Genomic DNA, 20,338 nt, shown 5'->3' with positions numbered 1-20,338 from the left:
CATGCCCGGCCATACTATCCTTTAATATACCTCTATGGCAGACATATATTTACTTCTGAAGATCAAAGATTCATCCCTGGGGATATATTCCTTAATTTTAAATCTATGTACCATATAAAATAATCATATTATGAGTCCTTAGTTACAGAAAATTTTTAGTCAGTAATTTTATTCATTATTCATAGCTTTACAGCTTTCATGAAAATAATGATCACTGTAGGTATAAAATGAAAATTAAAGAAAAGGAATAATAACTCAAAACTCTCCCTGGCCAAAAAACCAGTTAGCATATGGCAAATATCCTTCCACACATTATCTTCAAGCATATATTCACATTGAAAGGTGATCATTTATATTAACTAGATCTTACCAAGAGAGCCACAAGCCCCATTTTTCCCCTAAATACGAGTTCTATTCCTGTTCATGGTTCTATGTCATCATCTTGATGGATTTGTTAGAAAGATTCCAAACGTGAATAAACCCCCTTCCACGCTCAATACTTTTATAGGGTTTACCACCAGCATGCACTCTCCAAAAACTTGAAAAGGTGCATTCAGACAAAAGTTGGCAACACACTTCTCATTTCTAAAGCTTTTTGCCAGTATGGACTTTCTGATGATACGTAAGACGTGAACGGTGACGGAAGTCCTTATCACATATGTCACATTTGTATGGTTTTTCTCCCGTGTGGACTCTCTGATGGGCTTGAAGACGTGCACTCTGACTGAAGCCTTTACCACACTCTTCACATTTAAAGAGTTTTTCCCTGGTGTGAACACCCAAGTGGACTCGAAGATTTGAGGGGAGACTGAAGGCCTTACCACACTCCTCACATATGTGGGGTTTCTCTCCCGTGTGGACCCTCTGATGATGGCGAAGATTCAAGCTCCTACCAAAGCCTTTCCCACACTCTTCACATTTGTAAGGTTTTTCTCCAGTGTGGCCTCTCTGATGGTATATAAACTGCGAACTGTATCTAAAGCCCTTTCCACACACATCACATTTGTATGGCTTTTCCCCCGTGTGGACTCTCTGATGGGATTGAAGACCAGAGGACTGACTGAAACCCTTACCACAGACACCACATTTGTATGGCTTCTCTCCAGTATGGACTCTCTGATGTACCCGGAAATCGATGGCCTGACTGAAGCTCTTATCACACTGCTCACATTTATAGGGTTTCTCTCCTGAGTGAACTCTTTGATGCGCATGAAGATTTGATCTCCAACTGAAGCCTTTCCCGCATTCCTCACATTTATATGGTTTTTCTCCGGTGTGAATTACTTGGTGTAGTTTAAGATTTGAACTATAACTGAAATCCTTACCACACACATCACATCTGTATGGTTTCTCTCCAGTGTGGACTCTCTGATGGGTTTGAAGCTTTGAGGACTGACTGAAGCCCTTCCCACATGTTTCACATTTGAATCGTTTCTCCCCAGTGTGGACATTTTGATGGACTTGAAGATTTGAAGCCTGACTGAAGCCCTTACCACACTCCTTACATTTATAGGGTTTCTCTCCCGTGTGAACTCTGAAATGAATATGCAGATCTGTATTACGGGTAAAGCCTTTCCCACACGCCTCACACTTGTATGGTTTCTCTCCTGTGTGGACTCTCCGATGGCATATTAATGGTGAATTGTGGCTGAAGCCCTTACCACACACATCACATTTGTAGGGTTTCTCTCCAGTGTGCACTCTCTGATGGATGTGAAAATGTGCAGCCTGAGTGAAGCCCTTACCACACTCCTCACATTTATAGGGTTTCTCACCCCTGTGGACCCTCTGGTGAACACGGAGATTAACACTCCAACCGAAGCCCTTACCACACTCTTCGCATTTGTATGGTTTTTCTTCAGTGTGGACTCTCTGATGGCACTGAAAATTTGAACTTTGACTGAAGCATTTACCACATTCCTCGCATTTATAGGGTTTCTCTCCAGTATGAGTTCTGTAATGAATGATAAGACCCGTGCTGCTACTGAATCCTTTGCCGCAACTGTCACATCTATAGGACTTTTCTCCTGTATGATTAGATTGGTAAAAATGAAAAGAGCTCTTATTGAAGCAATCACCAGATTCATGACATCTATTGAGTTTCTCTCCTGGGTGAATTCTCTGAAGAGTTTGCAGATGTGAGCTTTGACTGAGGCATTTTTCTCCTGTGTGAACATTCTGATGAAGGGGAAACCCTGGGCTATAACTGAAGCCTCTTCCACACTCACCACACGGATGGGGTTTCTCTCCTAAGGGTAATTTCTGATTGATGCCATCACTAATGATTTTGCCATATTCATTACCTTTGCAGGGTTTCGGTTCTGTGTCAGTTTTAATATGCTCATGAAATGGTGACTTTTTCATGAAGTCTTCATGTATATGCAGGTTATTTTTCACATTAATTTGCTTACCTCTACTCTGAATCTGTGACTCACTCAGATATATATTCCTGCAAGAATGCTGGGTTCTCAAAAATGAAAACTCTTGATTTTCAATATAAATCCCTTTAGGGTTCATTATATTGTTCTCATTTTCAGAAACCTGAATAGAGTCACCTTGTAGTAACTGGGAACTCTTCCCCTGAAGACACCTGGTTAATTCCCTTGCAACCTGTTTCCAGATTTGCCAGCAGGATAGCTCTTGATTTGAAAGGTATTTTAATGCAAATTTTTGGAGCGTCTCCATCTTATTTTGATGCTTGCTGCCTATATATAAAAAAAAAAAAAGGCAATATTTAGAGATGAGAGCAGTAAATGCTTTCTTCAGAAATATCAGAATTTCACACTTAGGTCATGGGAGAAAGCCTTGATAAACCAGGGAAAAAGTGACCTTGTCCTTACAGCATTGTGTATTCTTTTGTCATGTTTTTCATACAGGTGTAAACAAAGAATGGGGTCCACAGGCTCCCATTCACTAAGTATAAACATGATCCATTTAGAACCGTAAGTCTAACAATTTAATATGAGAGCTAAAAGCTAAAATCAGGTAGCTGCAAGGCAACAAAAAGACAATCCACATTGCGACCTACAATAACATCAATTAATAGCCTACTCACCTCTTCCTCAGTAGGCTTATGATAAGTGGGATTCTAATAACCAGTTAGGTTAGAAAAGTTCAGACTGTAGGCATAAAATAGTATTTTAGATCCTGTTAGAAACTATTATCCAACAGGAAATTTGGGAAAGCAGTTGGAATAAGATCATTGTTCTAAAATCTGGTAGAAATCCAGGTCTCTGGACAAGAAGTGGAAAAGGGAAAGTTAATCTTGTGTAACTAGGAGAGAACTTCGGAGAGGAAAGAAATAGAGCATAATGCAAACTCTCAAAGCCAACACAGAAGACGGAGAGAGGGAGAGGTATGTTCAGCTTGGAAACTTCCTCCCAGAAAGCAGGGAGCCTTGCTTGTTCTCTTGCTCCTGTCAGGTCTCTGCTCACATATTACATGTTACTCTATCCATGATGCCTTCCATAACACATGATCTAAAAATAAATCAACAGTACCACCATAAACTTTTTTTTTTTTTTTAAACAGTCTCGCTCTGTCGCCCAGGCTGGAGTGCAGTGGCACAATCTCAGCTCACTGCAACCTCCACCTCCCAGGTTCAAGAGATTCTCTTCCTCGGCCTCCCAGGTAGCAGGGATTACTGCCACATGTAGAGCATGCCACTACCCTCAATTTTTGTATTTTTAGTAGAGATGGTGTTTTGCCATGCTGGCCAGGCTGGTCTCGAACTCCTGACCTCAAGTGATCTGCCCACCTCGGCCTCCCAAAGTGCTGGGATTACAGCCTGAGCCACCACACCTGGCCTGCCATACACCTTCGACTCTTCCCAGTTCGATTACCCTGCTTGACTTTTCCCCACAGTACTTATTATTTGATTTACTATATACTTTCTTTTTTTTTCCTTTGTCTCTTTAGACCCACTAGAATGTAATGGTCATGGAAAAAAACACGCATTTTGTTTTCTTCATTGCTTTATCCCCACTGTAACAAGGGTTTTCAAATTGCTGCAATGCATTAGTGCACCATGAAACCAAGTATATAACTTGTGACCAAAAAAAAAAAGAAAAACCAGAATAAGAACATGCTTAGTGTATTAAAAGCAATAACAGTAGTTTGTAAACATACACATAAATATAAACATATTTATGCTTAGTCAAGATGTAAAATTATACTTATGTTGAGGGTCATGGTTAGAAACATATGAAAGACTTTGGCTTAAAATGTTTAGGGGGTGGTTTACCAAGTCCTAATCAAGTAATTTGCCTAAATGAAATGTTACATTCTAATAATACAAACTGAAAAAAAAATATCGACAGGTATCTACACATTTCTGGATATGGCAGGCTGAGTAATGACACGCGACCCCCAAGAGATGTCCACATCCTGAACCCTCAAACTTGTGAATAGTTAATGTACATGGCAAAAAGGAATTTACAAGCCAGGTGGCTCACACCTGTAATCCCAGCACTTTGGGAGGCCGAGGCGGGTGGATCACTTGAGGTCAGGAGTTCGAGACCAGCCTGGACAACATGGTGAAACCCCGTCTCTGCTAAAAAAAAAAATACAAAAACAATTAGCCTGGCGTGGTGGTGGGCACCTGTAAGCTACTAGGGAAGCTAAGACGTGAGAATCGCTTGATCCCAGGAGGTGGAGGTGGCAGTGAGCCAAGATTGCACCACTGTACTTCAGCCTGGACGACAGAGCAAGACTCTTTGTCTACAAAAATTTTTTTAAAAAGCAACTTATAGATATGATTAAATGAAAGCTCTTAAGGAGATTATCCTAGAATATCCAATCAGCCCGAAGTAATCACAAGTCCTTACAAAAGGGAAGAGGGAACCCTCCCAGATTTCACCCTATACACCTCGCCCTTTTGCTGATTCCAATGTGTATCTTTTTTGCTATAATAAAACTGTAAGTCCAGGCCGGGTGCAGTGACTCACGCCTGTAATCCCAGCAATTTTGGGAGGCCGAGGCGGGCAGATCACAAGGTCAGGAGATTGACACCATCCTGGCTAACATGGTGAAACCCCGTCTCTACTAAAAAACACAAAAAATTAGCCAGGCGTGGTGGCGGGCACCTGTAGTCCCAGTTACCCGGGAGGCTGAGGCAGGAGAATGGCGAGAACCTGGGAGGCGGAGCTGTAGTGAGCCAGGATCGTGCCACTGCACTCCAGCCTGGGTGACAGAGCGAGATTCCATCTCAAAAAAAAAAAAAAAAACAAACTGTAAGTCCAGCACCTTCCCGAATTCTGTTAGTCATTCTAACAAATTATCATGGAACTCTCAAATTTGTAGCTACTTGGTCAGAGGTGAGCAAAATTATCTGGGAATCCCTAAACTTAGAGCTGGTATAGAGAGCAGTCTTGTGGAAGACTATGCCCTTACTCTGAAAGTCCAGACTAACTTCAGGTGTTTGGTACCAGAAGTCACCACAACATGTAAAGTGCTTCTCACATTGCTTGTGGTGGAAGCTAAGATTAATACATGTGGATGCAAATTACACAGGAAAACCAATTTAGAAATTCTGGAATTTTCTTTGCCTAATCAAGACTCACCTCAACTCCACAGGTATGTCAGTGCCTTTGGACTTCTGGAAATGTCCAATTCAAAACTGCTGAAGAACTACTGTATGTAAGTTATATAACTGTTTGGGTATTAGAGGGAAGGGAAAATGGGAAAGTGGGAAGTCAGCTGTATGGATAAGGCAGTTTTCACCAATGAGTAAAGTCAACTTGATACTGATACAAGGAAACTGATGAACTGTAATACCTGCCATATTGCCATTGATAATTTTTGATAGTGTAGTTACACATTCCAACAGCTGTGAATAGCTTTTATCTTCTAAGGTTAGTAGGTTTGAATATTTATATATCCAAAAATGTCTTAGAAATTACGAGTTATGTTAGACATCCACTAGAAGACAGTGTTCCCAAATAATTAATCACACTGCCGTGCTCTCAATCTATGAGTTAACTCTCAGAGTAAAAGGGATGTGATATCTACTTGTCTCCATTCTCTTTAAGTTTTTTGTTAATAATTCTTATAAAAATAAACCCTTTGGCTGGGCATGGTGTTTCATGCCTGTAATCCCAGCACTTTGGGAGGCTGAGACAGGCAGACCACGAGGTCAGGAGTTCGAGATCAGCCTGGCCAACATGGTGAAACCCCATCTCTACTAAAAATACAAAAACAAGCCAGGCGTGGTGGCAAGTGCCTGTAATCCCAGCTACTCAGGAGGCTGAAGTAGGAGAACTGCTTGAACACAGGAGGCAAAGGTTGCAGTGAGCCAAGATCACACCACTGCACTCCAGCCTGGGTGACACAGCCAAACTACATCTCGGGGAGCGGGGGTGAGGAGACAGGGGAAGCCCTTTAACATGTGTTCCTCTGACTTATGAAGAATGTTTCAGAATATTACTTGTACATGGAGCATGGTTGCAAAATCCTGAAACATGTTGAAGGTATCAAAGAAAAACCTTTGAGATAAGGTGGCAGAAAATGCTACAAGATTTGTTAAAAGAAGGACTTTGTTTAAATTATGCAAAAATGAAAAGTAACAATACCTAGGATAATTCCCGAGGTTAAGTTTGCATATGAAAATGAGACCCAGTAAAGTGAAGCAAATATCTAACATTCCTAAACACATCAAACATGAAGCAGCATGTAGACCTAAAAAGGGAGATGAACCAAAGAGGATGAATTATATCCATCAACTCCTCACAGAATTCAGAGCCTAGTCTATCATGTTAATAGATAAGCTTACTTGTTTTGTTTTTGGGGTGGGGAGAGCATATAAATTTACATCATCCGCGGTGTCTCACGCCAGTAATCCCAGCACTTTGGGAGGCCAAAGTGGGTAGATCAGATCAGACATTCGACACCAGCCTGGCCAACATGGTGAAACCCCATCTCTACTAAAAAGACAAAAATTAGTTGGGCGTAGTGGTGGTCATCTGTAATCCCAGCAACTTGGGAGGCTGAGGCAGGAGAATCACTTGAACCCGGGAGGCACCACTGCACTCTAGCCTGGGTGACAGAGCAAGACTCGGTCTCAAAAAAAAATAAATAAATAAAATAAAAAAATTCACATCATCTAGGAATACCTAATTTTTATTTTTAATTTTGTGTGTGTGTGAGACAAGGTCTCACTATGTTGTCCAGGTTGGTTTCAAATTCCTGGGCTCACTTGATCCTCTTGCCTCGGCCTCCTAAGTAGCTGGGACTACAGGTGTATGCTAACATGCCTGGCTAATTTTTTTAATTTTTTTGTAGAGATGGAGTCTCATTGTGTTGCCCAGGTTGGTCTGGAACTCTTCAGCTCAAGTGATCCTCCCACTTCAGCTTCCCATGTAGCCAGGATTACAGGTGTGCACCACCATACCCAGCTTACTTTTAATTTTTAAGTAAGTAGACCTGAGGAATATGCGAATTAAAGAGAAAGCAAAGAGGAGAGAAATGAAAGGTAAGGGGATAGAAAATGGAAAGAAGATGGTATTTTAAATTAAAATGGTAAATTTAAACATACAAGACCTCTCTAATGATACAACATTTGAGCAATGACTTGAGTGCAATAAGTCAGGTGCTGGGGAGACTCTCCACCAAGGCAACGAGGAGAGCTAGTTAGAAGCCATGGAACAGAAGGGAACTTGGTAGGTTTAACAAATACTCCAAGGGTGGCCAGCATGGCTGAGATGATCTAAGCAAAGGGAAAGGAATGGGAGATCAAAAAGAAACTTGGTGAAATCTGACCAGGAAGGGTCTTGCAGTTCAGTACAAGGACTTTGAGTGAAATGGGAAGGTTGTGAAGGCTTCTGAGCAGAGGAATGACATAATCTAATGTGTTCTTTAAAGAACCATTCTGGGCCAGGTGTGGCAGCTCACATCTATAATCCCAGCAGTTTGGGAGGCTGAGGTGGGAAGAATGCTTGAGTCCAGGAGTTTGAGACCAGCCTGGGCAACACAGCAAGACCTCATCTCTACAAAAAATAAAAAATTAGCCAGGTGTCATGATATACACCTATAGTCCTAACTACTTAGGAGGCTGAGGCAGGAGAACCGCTTGAAATCAGGAGGTTGAGGCTGCAGTGAGCTACAGTCACGCTGCTGCACTCCAGCTTGGGTGACAGGGTGAGACCCTGTCTCAAAAAATAAAGATATTTTAAAAAATAACCACTCTGGCTACCATTTAGAAAATAAACTGTAGGAGCACAAGGGAGGAGGTGGGGAGACCAGCATGGAAGCTGTTGTTATAATCCAGGTGAAAGATGACCACATTCGGACCAGGGAGGTAATGGACATGGTAAGATGCAGACTAACCAGTACCTGAAAGAACAGACACAGGGTTCTCACCAGAATACCTACTTCTTTGGGTTTCTGTTTCCATCATCCAAAGCTTTTCTTCTGCTTCCAATTGGGATACCATATCTGGTTGGAAGGGAAGATGCCCTATGAAAATGTAGATTTATATGTATTTAAGATGAACACACAACTAAAACACATTTTTGTCTGAACCATATAAGCCTCACAACCTCTAGAGTGATATTTTATTACTTATTTTATTTATTTATTTTTTATTTTGAGACAGAGTCTCACTCCATCGCCCAAGCTAAAGTGCAGTGACACAATCTCAGCTTACGGCAACCTCTGCCTTCGGGGTTCAAGCAATTCTCCTGCCTCAACCTCCTGAGTAGTTGGGATTACAGGCACCTGCCACCATGCCCGGCCAATTTTAGCATTTTTAGTAGAGATAGGGTTTCACCATGTTAGCCAGGCTGGTCTCGAACTCCTGACCTCAAGTGCTCCACCCATCCTGGCCTCCCATATTGCTACAATTAAAGGCATAAGCCACCATGCCCGACCTCTAGAGTGATTTATTTTAAGACGTTTTTAGATCATGAACTATAATAAGAAATTTAGGTTGTGGCCTAGTTCATATACATATATATGTGTGTGTGTGTGTGTGTATATATATATATATATATCAAGTTATACTTAGCCAATGTCTGTTTTCATCACATTTGCAACACTATATCTCACACCATTCACTGAAAATTGTCACAGTTTTTGATGCAATGTGAGCAGTTCCTGATAAGGAACTCTGATATTTTCTATCCTTATCTGTTTTATTTCACTGAAAAAAAAAAGCCAATATAATGTACTAAGTTAATGTATTGATGGGTTTCATTTGAAAGACAAGGTGTTTGAAAGATAAAGCATAGAAGCTAAATTGTCCATTTACGGTTCATTTAAAACAGGGTTTTGCAACTGCGGCACTACTATTTTGGACTGGTCAATTCTCTCTTGGGAGCACTGTCCTGTGCACTGTAGGAGATTTAGCAGAATTCCTGGCTACTACCCACAAGATGCCAACAGCACCCCTCCATCAGTTGTAACAACCATTTCCAGACATTGCTAAATATCTTCTGGGGGCGAAATCACCTGTGGGTGAGAACCAGCAATTTAAAAGGACAGAATTTTGCCTGAACAGAAAGACCAGAAAAACCTATGCTGTTTTCCCAGAGATTAGAAAACCTTTCTTCTTCAAGAGCAAGGAACCGTTTTAAAAGGTTCAAACCCTTGAACACCTGAGAGCAAAGAGATTCTCAAGGGAGCTGAAATTCAGGGTCAGACAGTGCCTGTCCTCACCCACTGCAACCAGGTTCTTGAAGTTCTCCACCATGACATCTCGGTACAGCTTCCTCTGGGTAAGATCCAGCAGTCGCAGTTCCTCCCTGGAGAAGACTACAGCCACATCCTTGAATGTCACAGCCTCCTACAACATCAAACAGATGTAACCTCAATCTTACAACTAACCTCTACTGGAAGAAGGGTGGCATCAAGAAGGAAAAGAGCACCACAAAAAAATTGTTATAGATTCCAAGAGATCTGTCAATTTTCAGTTGTGACACTTTTCCCTCTCTCACTATCTCCTACGCCAGTCCCCACAAAGCCTGGACTTTATCAGTGTTTTTTGTTTTTTTTCTTTTTTGAGATGGAATCTCACTCTGTCACCAATGCTGGAGTGCAGTGGTGCGATCTCTGCTCACTGCAACCTCCGCCTCCTGGGTTCAAGAGATTCTCCTGCCTTAGCCTCCCAAGTAGCTGGGATTACAGGCGTCCACCACCATGCCCAGCTAATTTTTGTATTTCTTTAGTAGAGACGAGGTTTCACCATGTTGGCCAGGCTGGTTTCAAACTCCTGACCTCCAATGTTCTGCCCGCCTCGGCCTCCCAAAGTGCTGTGATTACAGGTGTGAGCCACCCCACCTAGCCCTATCATTGTTTTTAATGTTTGCAAAGCTCACAGGCCTTCAGCAACCCCCAGGATGGGTATATAGCTCTCTTGGCCTCCCAAAGTGCTGTGATTACAGGTGTGAGCCACCCCACCTATCCCTATCATTGTTTTTAATGTTTGCAAAGCTCACAGGCCTTCAGCAACCCCCAGGACGGGTATATAGCTCTTCCTGTGCTTTCAAGGCACATGTCACATCCACCTACTACAGGATGCACAGCTGCTTAAAGCACTGGCTCTGGAGTCTGGCCAGGTTCAAATTTCAAGGTTTTGCCTTTTACTAGTTATAGGACCTTGGGCAAATTCCTTAATCTCTCACTAACTCAATTTCCTCTTCTTTATCATTGTATCTAAATTATAAGGTGTATGAGCCTGACACAGAAGGATCACTTCAGCCCACGAGTTTCAGGCTGCAGTGAGCCATGATTGTGCCACTGCACTTCAGCCTGTCTCACTTTTTAAAAATAAATACATTTTCAGGCTAGGCGCAGTGGCTCACACCTGTAATGTCAGCACTTTGGGAGGCCAAGGTGGGCAAATCACTTGAGGCCAGGAGTTTGAGACCAGCCGGGCCAAGATGCTGAAACCCCATCTCTACTAAAAATACAAAAACATTAGCCAGGCATGGTGATGTGCATCTGTAATCCCAGCTACTCAGGAGGCTGAGGCAGGAAAATCACTTGAACCTGGGAGGCGGGGGTTGCAATGAGCCAAGATGGCGCCACCGCACTCCAGCATGGATGACAGGGGTGAGACAGTGTCTTAAAATAAATAAATGTTTAAAATTAAAATAAATAGATCATAAAGTGTTTGAAAGGATGAGATGAATGAATATATGTAAAGCACTTAGAAGTGCCTGGCACACCATACATGCTTAATAAATTCAAACAACGAATATCTTTATGATCTCTTTTGTCCCATTTTGTGACTACATACAATAGTATTCCTTGGAACTGATGATTTATCTTTAACCAATCCAAATAATGTACAATTAATTACAGATTTTTACTCTAACCAATACTGCAAAGATCCTTTTACAGAGATCATGGTCAAGAAGAAGGAACTGCAAAGTCACAGAATATTTACTTTAAAAATTTTAGAAGTGTAATGGAAGATTTTCCTCTCCAAAGGTTTTCCCAGTTCACTTTTCATGCAACAGTATAAGCATTCCTGAATCTCTAGACCCTGGCTAAATAGGACTCAGTTCCTTTTTCTAAAAAGGTCATTGACAATGTAAGTAAAACCAATATATAAATAGAAAGCTATTTTATTAACATTTTCACAGATTTATTACTGACCATCTTTTTTTTCATAAATTTCTTTTCTTTATGACACTCCTACTCATTTCTTTTGCTCATATTCCAGTTGGAATTTTCTCTATATTACTAATCTTAACAGGAATTTTAGCTATTAAACCTTTACCTAATGTTTACGTATATGCCACTGGTTTGCTGCCTGATAGCTTTTGTTGTAGGGAAATTTAAAACACTTATATAAAAACTGTGCTTGAGTATCTACGTTCATGGAATGACTAAGAGACAAAACTAGAGAAGAGATAGGCATTGAGATGGAAACTGAATGAGGGGCATTGCTGGGGTCTGTCCTCCAAAAGGTAACATCAGGGTCAGCTGCACTGGTTCACACCTATAATCCCAGCACTTTGGGAGGCCAAAGTGGGTGGATCACCTGAGGTCAGGAGTTCGAGACCAGCCTGGCCAACGTGGTGAAACCCCGTCTCTAATAAAAACACAAAAATTAGCCAGGCATGGTGGTACATGCCTGTAAGCCCAGCTACTTGGGAGGCTGAGGCAGGAGAATCACTTGAACCTGGGAAACAGAGGTTGCAGTGAGCTGAGAACATGCCGTTGCTCTCCTGCCTGGGTAGCAAGAATGAAACTCTGTCTCAAAAGAATAAAAAGGTAACATCAGGTACTTCTATGATATGCGCTCATGTCTGTGAATGGAAAACTCTTTTGTTCTGTCTACCTTTATATGAAAATAGAATGCCAGATATTCCTAATAGTTGGAAGCTTCAGTGTCCAATGAGTCAGCTACCTGGGAAATTTGGGGCAGCCATAAAATGTTCCCATAACCTGTTTCTTCCTATTTAAACTGCAGATAAATCATCTCCATCCTCACATCTGAAAAATGCAATGACAGATAGAAAGGGCTGGCAAGACATCTAAGTACTACTAGACCCGAAACTTACGTACATGTAGTTACTTTGATGAAATAAATTCATACAAGAAATAAATGAGTGATAAAAACATAAACAGGAAAAAACATATAGCTCTTCTCTGAAAGCATCTAATGAAATTACACCATGTCATTCTTTAGATGTTCTGTTTACAAAACACCTGAGGGAACCAACATGAAACTGAGACATGAACCTCTTCAATGCAGAGTTCCTAAAACTTTAAGGACAAATAATATTGAATTCCATCAGAATTTCTTTTGATGGAATTGTTTTTATGTGTAGGAAAAAAAAGTCACTGGATTTACTTTAAAGTAGTAAAATTCTTAAAATATCTGAAAGGCTAAATAAGGAATAGTTTTTTTTGTTGTTTTTTAAGGGCACTGCAATTCAATGGCATATGATGTAATCACATACAATGCAGGTGATGCAATTAAGTGGAAAATACACACTTGAAAATTTCATCTACCCAAGTATTGCAAAATGTTTATGAAAAAGGAACATGGGAAAATGAAAAAAGCTAGTTCATAAGCAGGATAGTACTGTAGATTATTTTTGATTAAAGCTTCTATTATTTTTTCAAACACTGTTTTGTAAATTAGTAAAGGTGATAAACTGAAACAAACAAAACACATACATGTTAGCATACAACATGCCCTGAAGATCTGTTTTCCACTAACCTTTCCAAGAAAGAGAAAAAATAAATCTCTAATCTTTGAGAAATAAATCACACCTTAAAAGACAGTAAGGAATCCTTTACTTACCTGAAACTTGGTCATTTTCTCCTGCTCCTTCTGGGGAAGGTCATAGTCCTGAGATGGCATAACTGGGGAAGACCAAAGACACCATGAGACACAAGCCTGCTGTTAGCCCAGGTGGACATATAAGGAAATTACAGAAATAGCCCTACTTCAGACAGGTATAGCCACATACAGCTTGGTAAGCAGAACATGGACTGTATTCCAGCTACAAAAAGGCATGATAGTTCAGGGCCATTGGGCAGTGAACAGTCTGCACAAACGCAGCATCCCTGCTACAAGGATATCTGATGGCAGAGACAGGAGGAAACAAGAGGCAGTGTAACAACATGAGGGCTCTCAAGTCAAGTATCTGGGTTTAATTCCTAGAAATGATACTTACCAGCTGTGTCACCTTGGGGATATTAAAAACCCTCTCTGTGCCTCACTTCTGTTATGTATACAATGAGGACATGGTAAGAATCATAAATCGTACCTCCCTCATAGGGTTTTTCCAAGGATTAAATAAGTAGATGGAGAGTTCCAAGAACCAGGAGTCCCTTTCTCTTATAGTTAAAAAAAGCAGATGAGGCCTGGCATGATGGCTCCTGCCTGTAATCCCAGCACTTGAGGAGGCCAAGGAGGGAGGATCACATGAGGTTAGAAGTTTGAGACTAGCCTGGCCAACATGGCAAAACCTCATCTCTACCAAAAATAAAAAATTAGCCAGGCGTGGTGGTGCACGTCTGTAATCCCAGCTACTTGGAAGGCTGAGGCACGAGAATTGCTAGAACCTGGGAGATGGAGGTTATAGTGAGCCAAGATGGCGCCAATGAACTCCAAACTGGACAACAGAGACTGTCTCAAAAAAAAAAAAAAAGCAGATGATACTTTGCATTATACACTTGGCTTGCAAATATTGCTCTCCTATGAAAGTCACCTTTAATTTCTGATAAGCCAAAATCTGACTTAAAATTTCTTTTTATTAATTTGTTGCCCAGCTAGTAATATTTTACTGACACTGATATCAGTTTTCTAAAATGTATCATTCTAGGTCAATTTACTTCATTAAGCCTGGAAACAATCATTGGTAAATCTCTTTTATGTGCACAGAGAAAAACACACAGCAAAGGGAAAGATAAAGATACAAATGAAAAATCAAGAAATATGAAAGATAAATTGAGAGGGTTCCATATTTGTCTAACAGGAATGGGAGAAGAGAATGCAGGATGGAGGGAATGACTGAGAGATCTTAATTTCAAGATACAATTGCTGAGAATTTCACACAATTGATAAAAGATACAAGTTCGCATACAGAAATTCCGAACAGTATAAATAAACATACTCCTAAACAAATCACAGTAAAACTCAGGAATTCAAAAGACTAAACAAACATAAAGAACTGGAAACAACAATCACCTTAAAGCTCCTAGAAAGAAAATATAGTTGACCTAAAAGAAATAACAATTGGCTTGACAGAAATAGGGTAACAGAATGGAAATTTAAAACAAATTGAATATTACCTCCAAAATAAAGAAATTGTCAACCTGAATTCTATGTTCAACTAAATGATAATTTACATGAGAAAGAAGCAATATTTTAGCTGAAAAAAAACGAAGAAAAATTTGTAACCATGTGAACTCTAAAAGATGGACTGTAAAAAGCAATGGTAAGAAAACATTTGTGAGTATATTGGTAATATAATCTTTGTTTTAAAAAAGCCAAAGAACTATAATGACAAATTTTGAGGGTGGTTATAATAAAAAGTAGACCTATAAAAACCTAGTCTTCTTAAAAAAAAAAAAGGTACATCATCTTCTTTTTCTTTCTTTCTTTTTTTTGAGACGGAGTTTTGCTCTTGTCACCCAGGATGGAGTGCAATGGCGCGATCTCAGCTCACTGCAACCTCTGCCTCCCAGGTTCAAGCGATTCTCCCGCCTCAGCCTCCCGAGTAGCTGGGATTACAGGTACACGCCACCACGCCCGGCTAATTTTTGTGTTTTTAGTAGAGATGGGGTTTCACCATGCTGGCCAGGCTGGTCTCAAACTCCTGACTTCATGTGATCCACCTGCCTCAGCCTCCTGAAGTGCTGGGATTACAGGCATGAGCCACTGTGCCTGGCCCCATCTTCTTTTAGATTTTTTTTAGTCTCAGTATTCTTCAGAATAAGAACACATGCTGATTAAATTTAGTATTTGCTAAGAGAATATTTTTAAAGTTAGAAGAATGACACAAAACCATATAAACCCCAGACCAGTTAAGCACAAATAAAAGGGATAAGTTGAACAAAAAAACACAAGAAAGGAGAACAAAATATACACAGAGATAGTAAAAGCAAATTATCCCAGACTGCACTAAAATAAAAAAAATTATATAAATATATTCTAAAAGACACTACAAAAACATAATGACAAAAAGTTTGAAAGAAAAAGACCGAAAAAAGATATAATATACTGAGCAAATAGCAAAATAAAGCTTCAGTTTCAGAGGTCATGGTAAAATATGAAAAAAAAACTGACCCCAGCTACTCAGGAGGCTGAGGCAGAAGAATCGCTTGAACCCAGGAGGCGGAGGTTGCAGTGAACCAAGATGGGGCCACTGCACTCCAGCCTGGGCAACCGAGCGAGACTCCATTTAAAAAAAAAAAAAAAAAAAACTGACCTGATGTCTGGTATATGCTTTAAGACAACCGTCTGCAGCCTTTTTGGCACCAGGGACCAGTTTCGTGGAAGACAATTTTTCCATGGATGGAGACAGGGGAGATGGTTTGGGGATTAAATGTTCCACCTCAAATCATGAGGCATTAGTTACATTCTCACAAGGAGCGCACAACCTAGATCCCTTGCATATGCAGTCCCTCCTATGAGAATCTAATGCCCCTGCTAATCTGGCAGGAGGCAGATATCAGGTGGTACCACTCCAATCACCTCCTTCTGTGCCATCAGGTTCCTAACAGGCCACAGGCTAGTACCAGGTCTGCTGCCCAGGGGTTGGGGACTCCTGCTTTAAGACAATCTAGTTTTTTTTTTTTTTTTTTTTTTTTTTTTTAAAGGAGCGGGGGTGGAAGGAGGTGGAGATAGTCTGCAGCAAATGTTGTGTTGGTTACATGAGATTCACTGCACCACTCATTTGACAGTTGAATATGCTTGAAATTTTTCAGCTGGGCGCAGTGGCTCATGCCTATAATCCCAGCACTTTGGGAGGCCGAAGTGGACGGATCACCTGAGGTCAGGAGGTTGAGATTAGCCTGAGTAACATGGTGAAACCCTGTCTCTACCAAAAATACAAGAATTAGTTGGGGGTGGTGGCACACACCTGCTATCCCTAAGTTACTCAAGAGGCTGATGCAGGATAATCACTTGAACCTGGGAGGTGGAGGTTGCAGTGAGTTGAGATTGTGCCATTGCACTCCAGCCTGGGCAACAAGAGTGAATCTCCGTATCACAAAAAAAAGAAAGAAAGAAAATTTTCATAATATATTTAGAAAAAAACTACACAGAATACCAAACCTATTTTGAGAAACATCCATAGCAAATACTAAAGAGAAACACTATAAAGTGTCAGCAGTTTTATTATAAGTAATTTTTTCTTTATTCTTATGTTTTCTGAATCACTGTCCAATAGAAATATACTGAGACACATACGTAATTTTAAATTTTCTAGCAGTGACATATAAAAAAGGCAAAACAAAAACAAACAAAAATAGGCAAAGTTAATTTTAACAATATATTTTATTTAAGCCATTGAATCCAAAATATTACCATTTTGACAAATAATACAAAAAATTGTCAGTAAGGCATCTTACACTTTTTGCACAAAGTTTTTGAAATCCAGTGTGTATTTAACACTTATAGCACATCTCAATTTGAACTAGACACATTTCAAGTGCTCCTAGGGCACACATGGCTTACAGCTACTGGATTGGATAGTGCATCCTATAATGAGCATTCATTACTTCTATAACCAGAATATGACATATTTTGACATGGAATGAAATTAAGTAAGTGAGATGTTGTAAGATTTTTCTAAAAAATTCAAAATTCATCAGTGCAGTTTTTGAGGTCTTCCACAGTAAACTCTATACCTACATTCCCAAGGCTGATTTCCAACGACTCACCTGTAGCCATATGGATTACTATTTAAGATAACTGAAGATGACTATATCATTAAGATCACAGACACTGAAAAAGGAATAGAAAATAAACAACAAAAACCGAAGAAACAAAAACAAACAAAAAAGATCACACACTCTGAAAAGGAATGCTTGGGTTCAATCCCAAATCCACCTCTTACTATCAGTTGAATAACTTCGGGAAAGTATTTAATAACATAAGCTCTGCCTAATTGCCTCATAACATAATAACTAGACCTACTTCATCAATAGCTATGGTCCACAGACGAAAGGCTTAAAATCAAAGTGGTAAGATTTATTGGTAATACTCATTTCCAAATAGCTTTCCTACCCACTCTCACATTTATTCAACAAATATTTCATCATTTTTCAGTAGTAACTTACTGAGTGAAGGAAACTTGACTAACTGAAAGGGCAGAAAACGGAGCAACAAAGTGCGTTCAAGAGCACGTACCTGGGGCTATGCTGGGAGAAGCCAAGAAGTCCCTCCTTCCTCCTCTTTGCGAATTAGGAGCCGGTGAATAAAAGGACGCTGTCAGCACGATGGAGTCTCCATCCCGGATAAATGGCAATAAATATCCCCACGCATTGGAGCCCGAGGACTCAATCCTTCCTTAAAAAAAAAAAAAAAAAATCAGTAAAAGTTCGGAAAGAGCTCGGTCTCCTGAAGGATACGTCAAGACATAAAGCCCTGACCTTTCTTCTCTCTTCACTGGAGCTTCCAGTAACAAGGGCGCTTGTGAGGTAATCACTGTATAACCAGCACAAGCCAACCCAGTATCTGGTGCCACCACTGTTCTAAGGTTTCATGCGTATTATCTTGTTTAATTCTAATTACAACCCTACCCAGTAACTACTATCTTTACTGCTATTTTAAAGATGAGGAAATAGGAGCGCGGATCATAGTTAACTCGCTGTTTATTATACCCACAGAAGTAGCGGCGCTGCTCGCCAAGTCCAGGAGGAGAGCAAACTTCCACCCTCGGCCTCTCGGCCTCCGCCGCGGCCGCGACCTCTCCATCCTAAGACTGATGGCTGGGGTGCGCCTATTCCCAAGCGGAGGCTGAAAAGGTTCAAGAGGGCTCGTGGTGGGTGACGGGTTGACTCACCTCCCAGACCCAAAAGATGGTGGCGGCCTCGCTTTCTGGGGCGGAAGTGGCTCTCCCTGCCCAGAGCTCTTGAACTACCCTTCCCAGAAGGCCTGCGCTCCTGAGGCCCAATTGTTTCCGTACAGAGTTCTGGAATACGTTTCCCAGAATTCCCAGGAGCAAGAATCATCCAGCTGCCGCCCTCTTCGCCCTTAAAAAACAAACAAACAAACAAACAAACAAAAAAGGAAGAGAAAGAGCGAGTGAGAGAGGGTTACCGAGAGTGTGACAAAAGAACCTCCAAATTCTCGGAGCTCCCGGACTACAACATCCAGAATCCCCTTTATGGCTTCTTGCTGTTTAGCCAGGCCGAAGCAGTTCTCTGATTTCAGTGGAATTTAGGTTTTTCTTATTAACAAAAAGTAACAGCAAATGTGTGAAGAATTGGAGCCCTAAAATAAAAAAAAGATTATAGGCCGGGCGCGGTGGCTCACGCCTGTAAGCCCAGCACTTTGGGAGGCTGGGGGGCTGGAGGGGGCGGATCACTTGGTCACGATTTCGAGACCAGCCTGGGCCAATATGATGAAACCCTGTCTCTACTAAAAATATAAAAATTAGCCGGGTGTGGTGGCGCGCGCCTGTAGTCCCAGCTACTTGAGAGGCTGAGGCAGAAGAAACACTTGAACCCAGGAGGTGGAGGTTGCAGTGAGCCAAGATCGTGCCACTGCACTCCAGCCTGGGTGACAGAGTGAGACTCTGTCTCAGAAAAACAAAAAATAAAACAAACGTTTATAAGAAACAGATCATGTGATCCTGTACTAATAGAATTATACCCACCACGTCCCCAGAAAAGGCAGGGGAAACCCTTTTTCACATTTAACAGGATCAACTAATAGGAAAACTACTCTTTAGTTACAAAAAGAATGAAAGAACAACCAAAAAATGCAAGGAAGGCAGAATATATTGTGGATTTCCACTTTTGTTAATAGCACAGTCATATAATTCAGAATAGCTTGCTTGCTGAAGATAGCTAGACATAGAAAACAGAAGCTTTGGCATATTGTATGATCAACTCCTCAAAGCAACTGAGGCCACTGTAATCATTCCTCAAGGAGTTTCTGACTCTGAAAGATGAACAAGTTTATTACTTCAGTGTTTAAACCATGATCTTTATTTGCTTATTAAATGTATGATGGAATTGATGTTTCCAAGAATTGAGGGTTGAAAGAAGAGAGCAATACCTAAAAATATCCACATATCCACTACAGTACATGTTTGCAGTTCTCATTTACTAAATATATATTCTTTATTCTGTTATATATAACTATCTCTTATAAAGAACCAAGTATGTGCCAGGAACTAGTCCAAACTATTCAGACTCTGGGACCCTCGCTATATTTTCACAACTTTTTTCTTTTTTCTTTTCTTTTTTCGTGTTGTTGTTGTTGTTAGATGGAGTTTCGCTCTTTTGCCCAGGCTGGAGTGAAGTGGCACAATCTCGGCTCACTGCAATCTCCGCCTCACTCAGGGTTCAAGCGATTCTTCTGCCTCAGCCTCGCGAGTGGCTGGGATTATAGGCACCCCCCAGCACCACCACCGCGCCCAGCTAATTTTTGTATTTTTAGTAGAGACGGGGTTTTGCCATCTTGGCCAGACTAGTCTCGAATTCCTGACCTCAGGTGATCCACCCACATCAGCCTACCAAAGTGCTAGGATTACAGGCATGAGCCACTGCACTTAGCCCATTTTCACAACTTTTTTAAGACAAATAATGTAATGTCCTCTAGTTTACTCTTTGGGGTCCAGAGGCAGAGAGAGGTTAAGTATATCTCCTAAAATGGAAATTTGATTATTTTCACCTGCATGTCTATCCAGTGCCCTTAAGAGAA

General features: G+C 40.8%; 1 protein-coding gene across 5 annotated transcripts; it reads right to left on the bottom strand.

Annotated features, from left to right (window-relative positions):
- Positions 1-142: 142 nt before the first annotated feature.
- On the bottom strand, positions 143-18,574 carry ZNF227 (zinc finger protein 227). 5 transcript variants are annotated; one of them, XM_050772030.1, is made up of 6 exons: positions 18,471-18,574; positions 17,816-17,974; positions 13,256-13,317; positions 9,652-9,778; positions 8,368-8,451; positions 143-2,705 (listed from the first exon to the last, which is right to left on the bottom strand). In XM_050772030.1, exons 3-6 carry the CDS (start codon positions 13,313-13,315, stop codon positions 586-588), a joined length of 2,391 nt encoding a protein of 796 aa, XP_050627987.1. In that variant the 5' UTR covers positions 13,316-13,317; positions 17,816-17,974; positions 18,471-18,574; the 3' UTR covers positions 143-585. The 5 variants fall into 5 exon arrangements, with proteins under 5 accessions (XP_050627987.1, XP_050627990.1, XP_050627988.1 ...); XM_050772033.1 differs by having other exon boundaries at positions 8,368-8,430; XM_050772031.1 differs by having other exon boundaries at positions 17,816-17,970; positions 18,471-18,532.
- Between the last annotated feature and the right edge of the window lie 1,764 nt (positions 18,575-20,338).

This window comes from Macaca thibetana, chromosome 19 (genome assembly GCF_024542745.1).
Source record: "Macaca thibetana thibetana isolate TM-01 chromosome 19, ASM2454274v1, whole genome shotgun sequence".
NCBI classification, from domain to species: Eukaryota; Metazoa; Chordata; class Mammalia; order Primates; family Cercopithecidae; genus Macaca; species Macaca thibetana.
The sequence above is the reverse complement of the archived record's forward strand: the minus strand, read 5'-3'. Positions and strand labels throughout refer to the sequence as shown.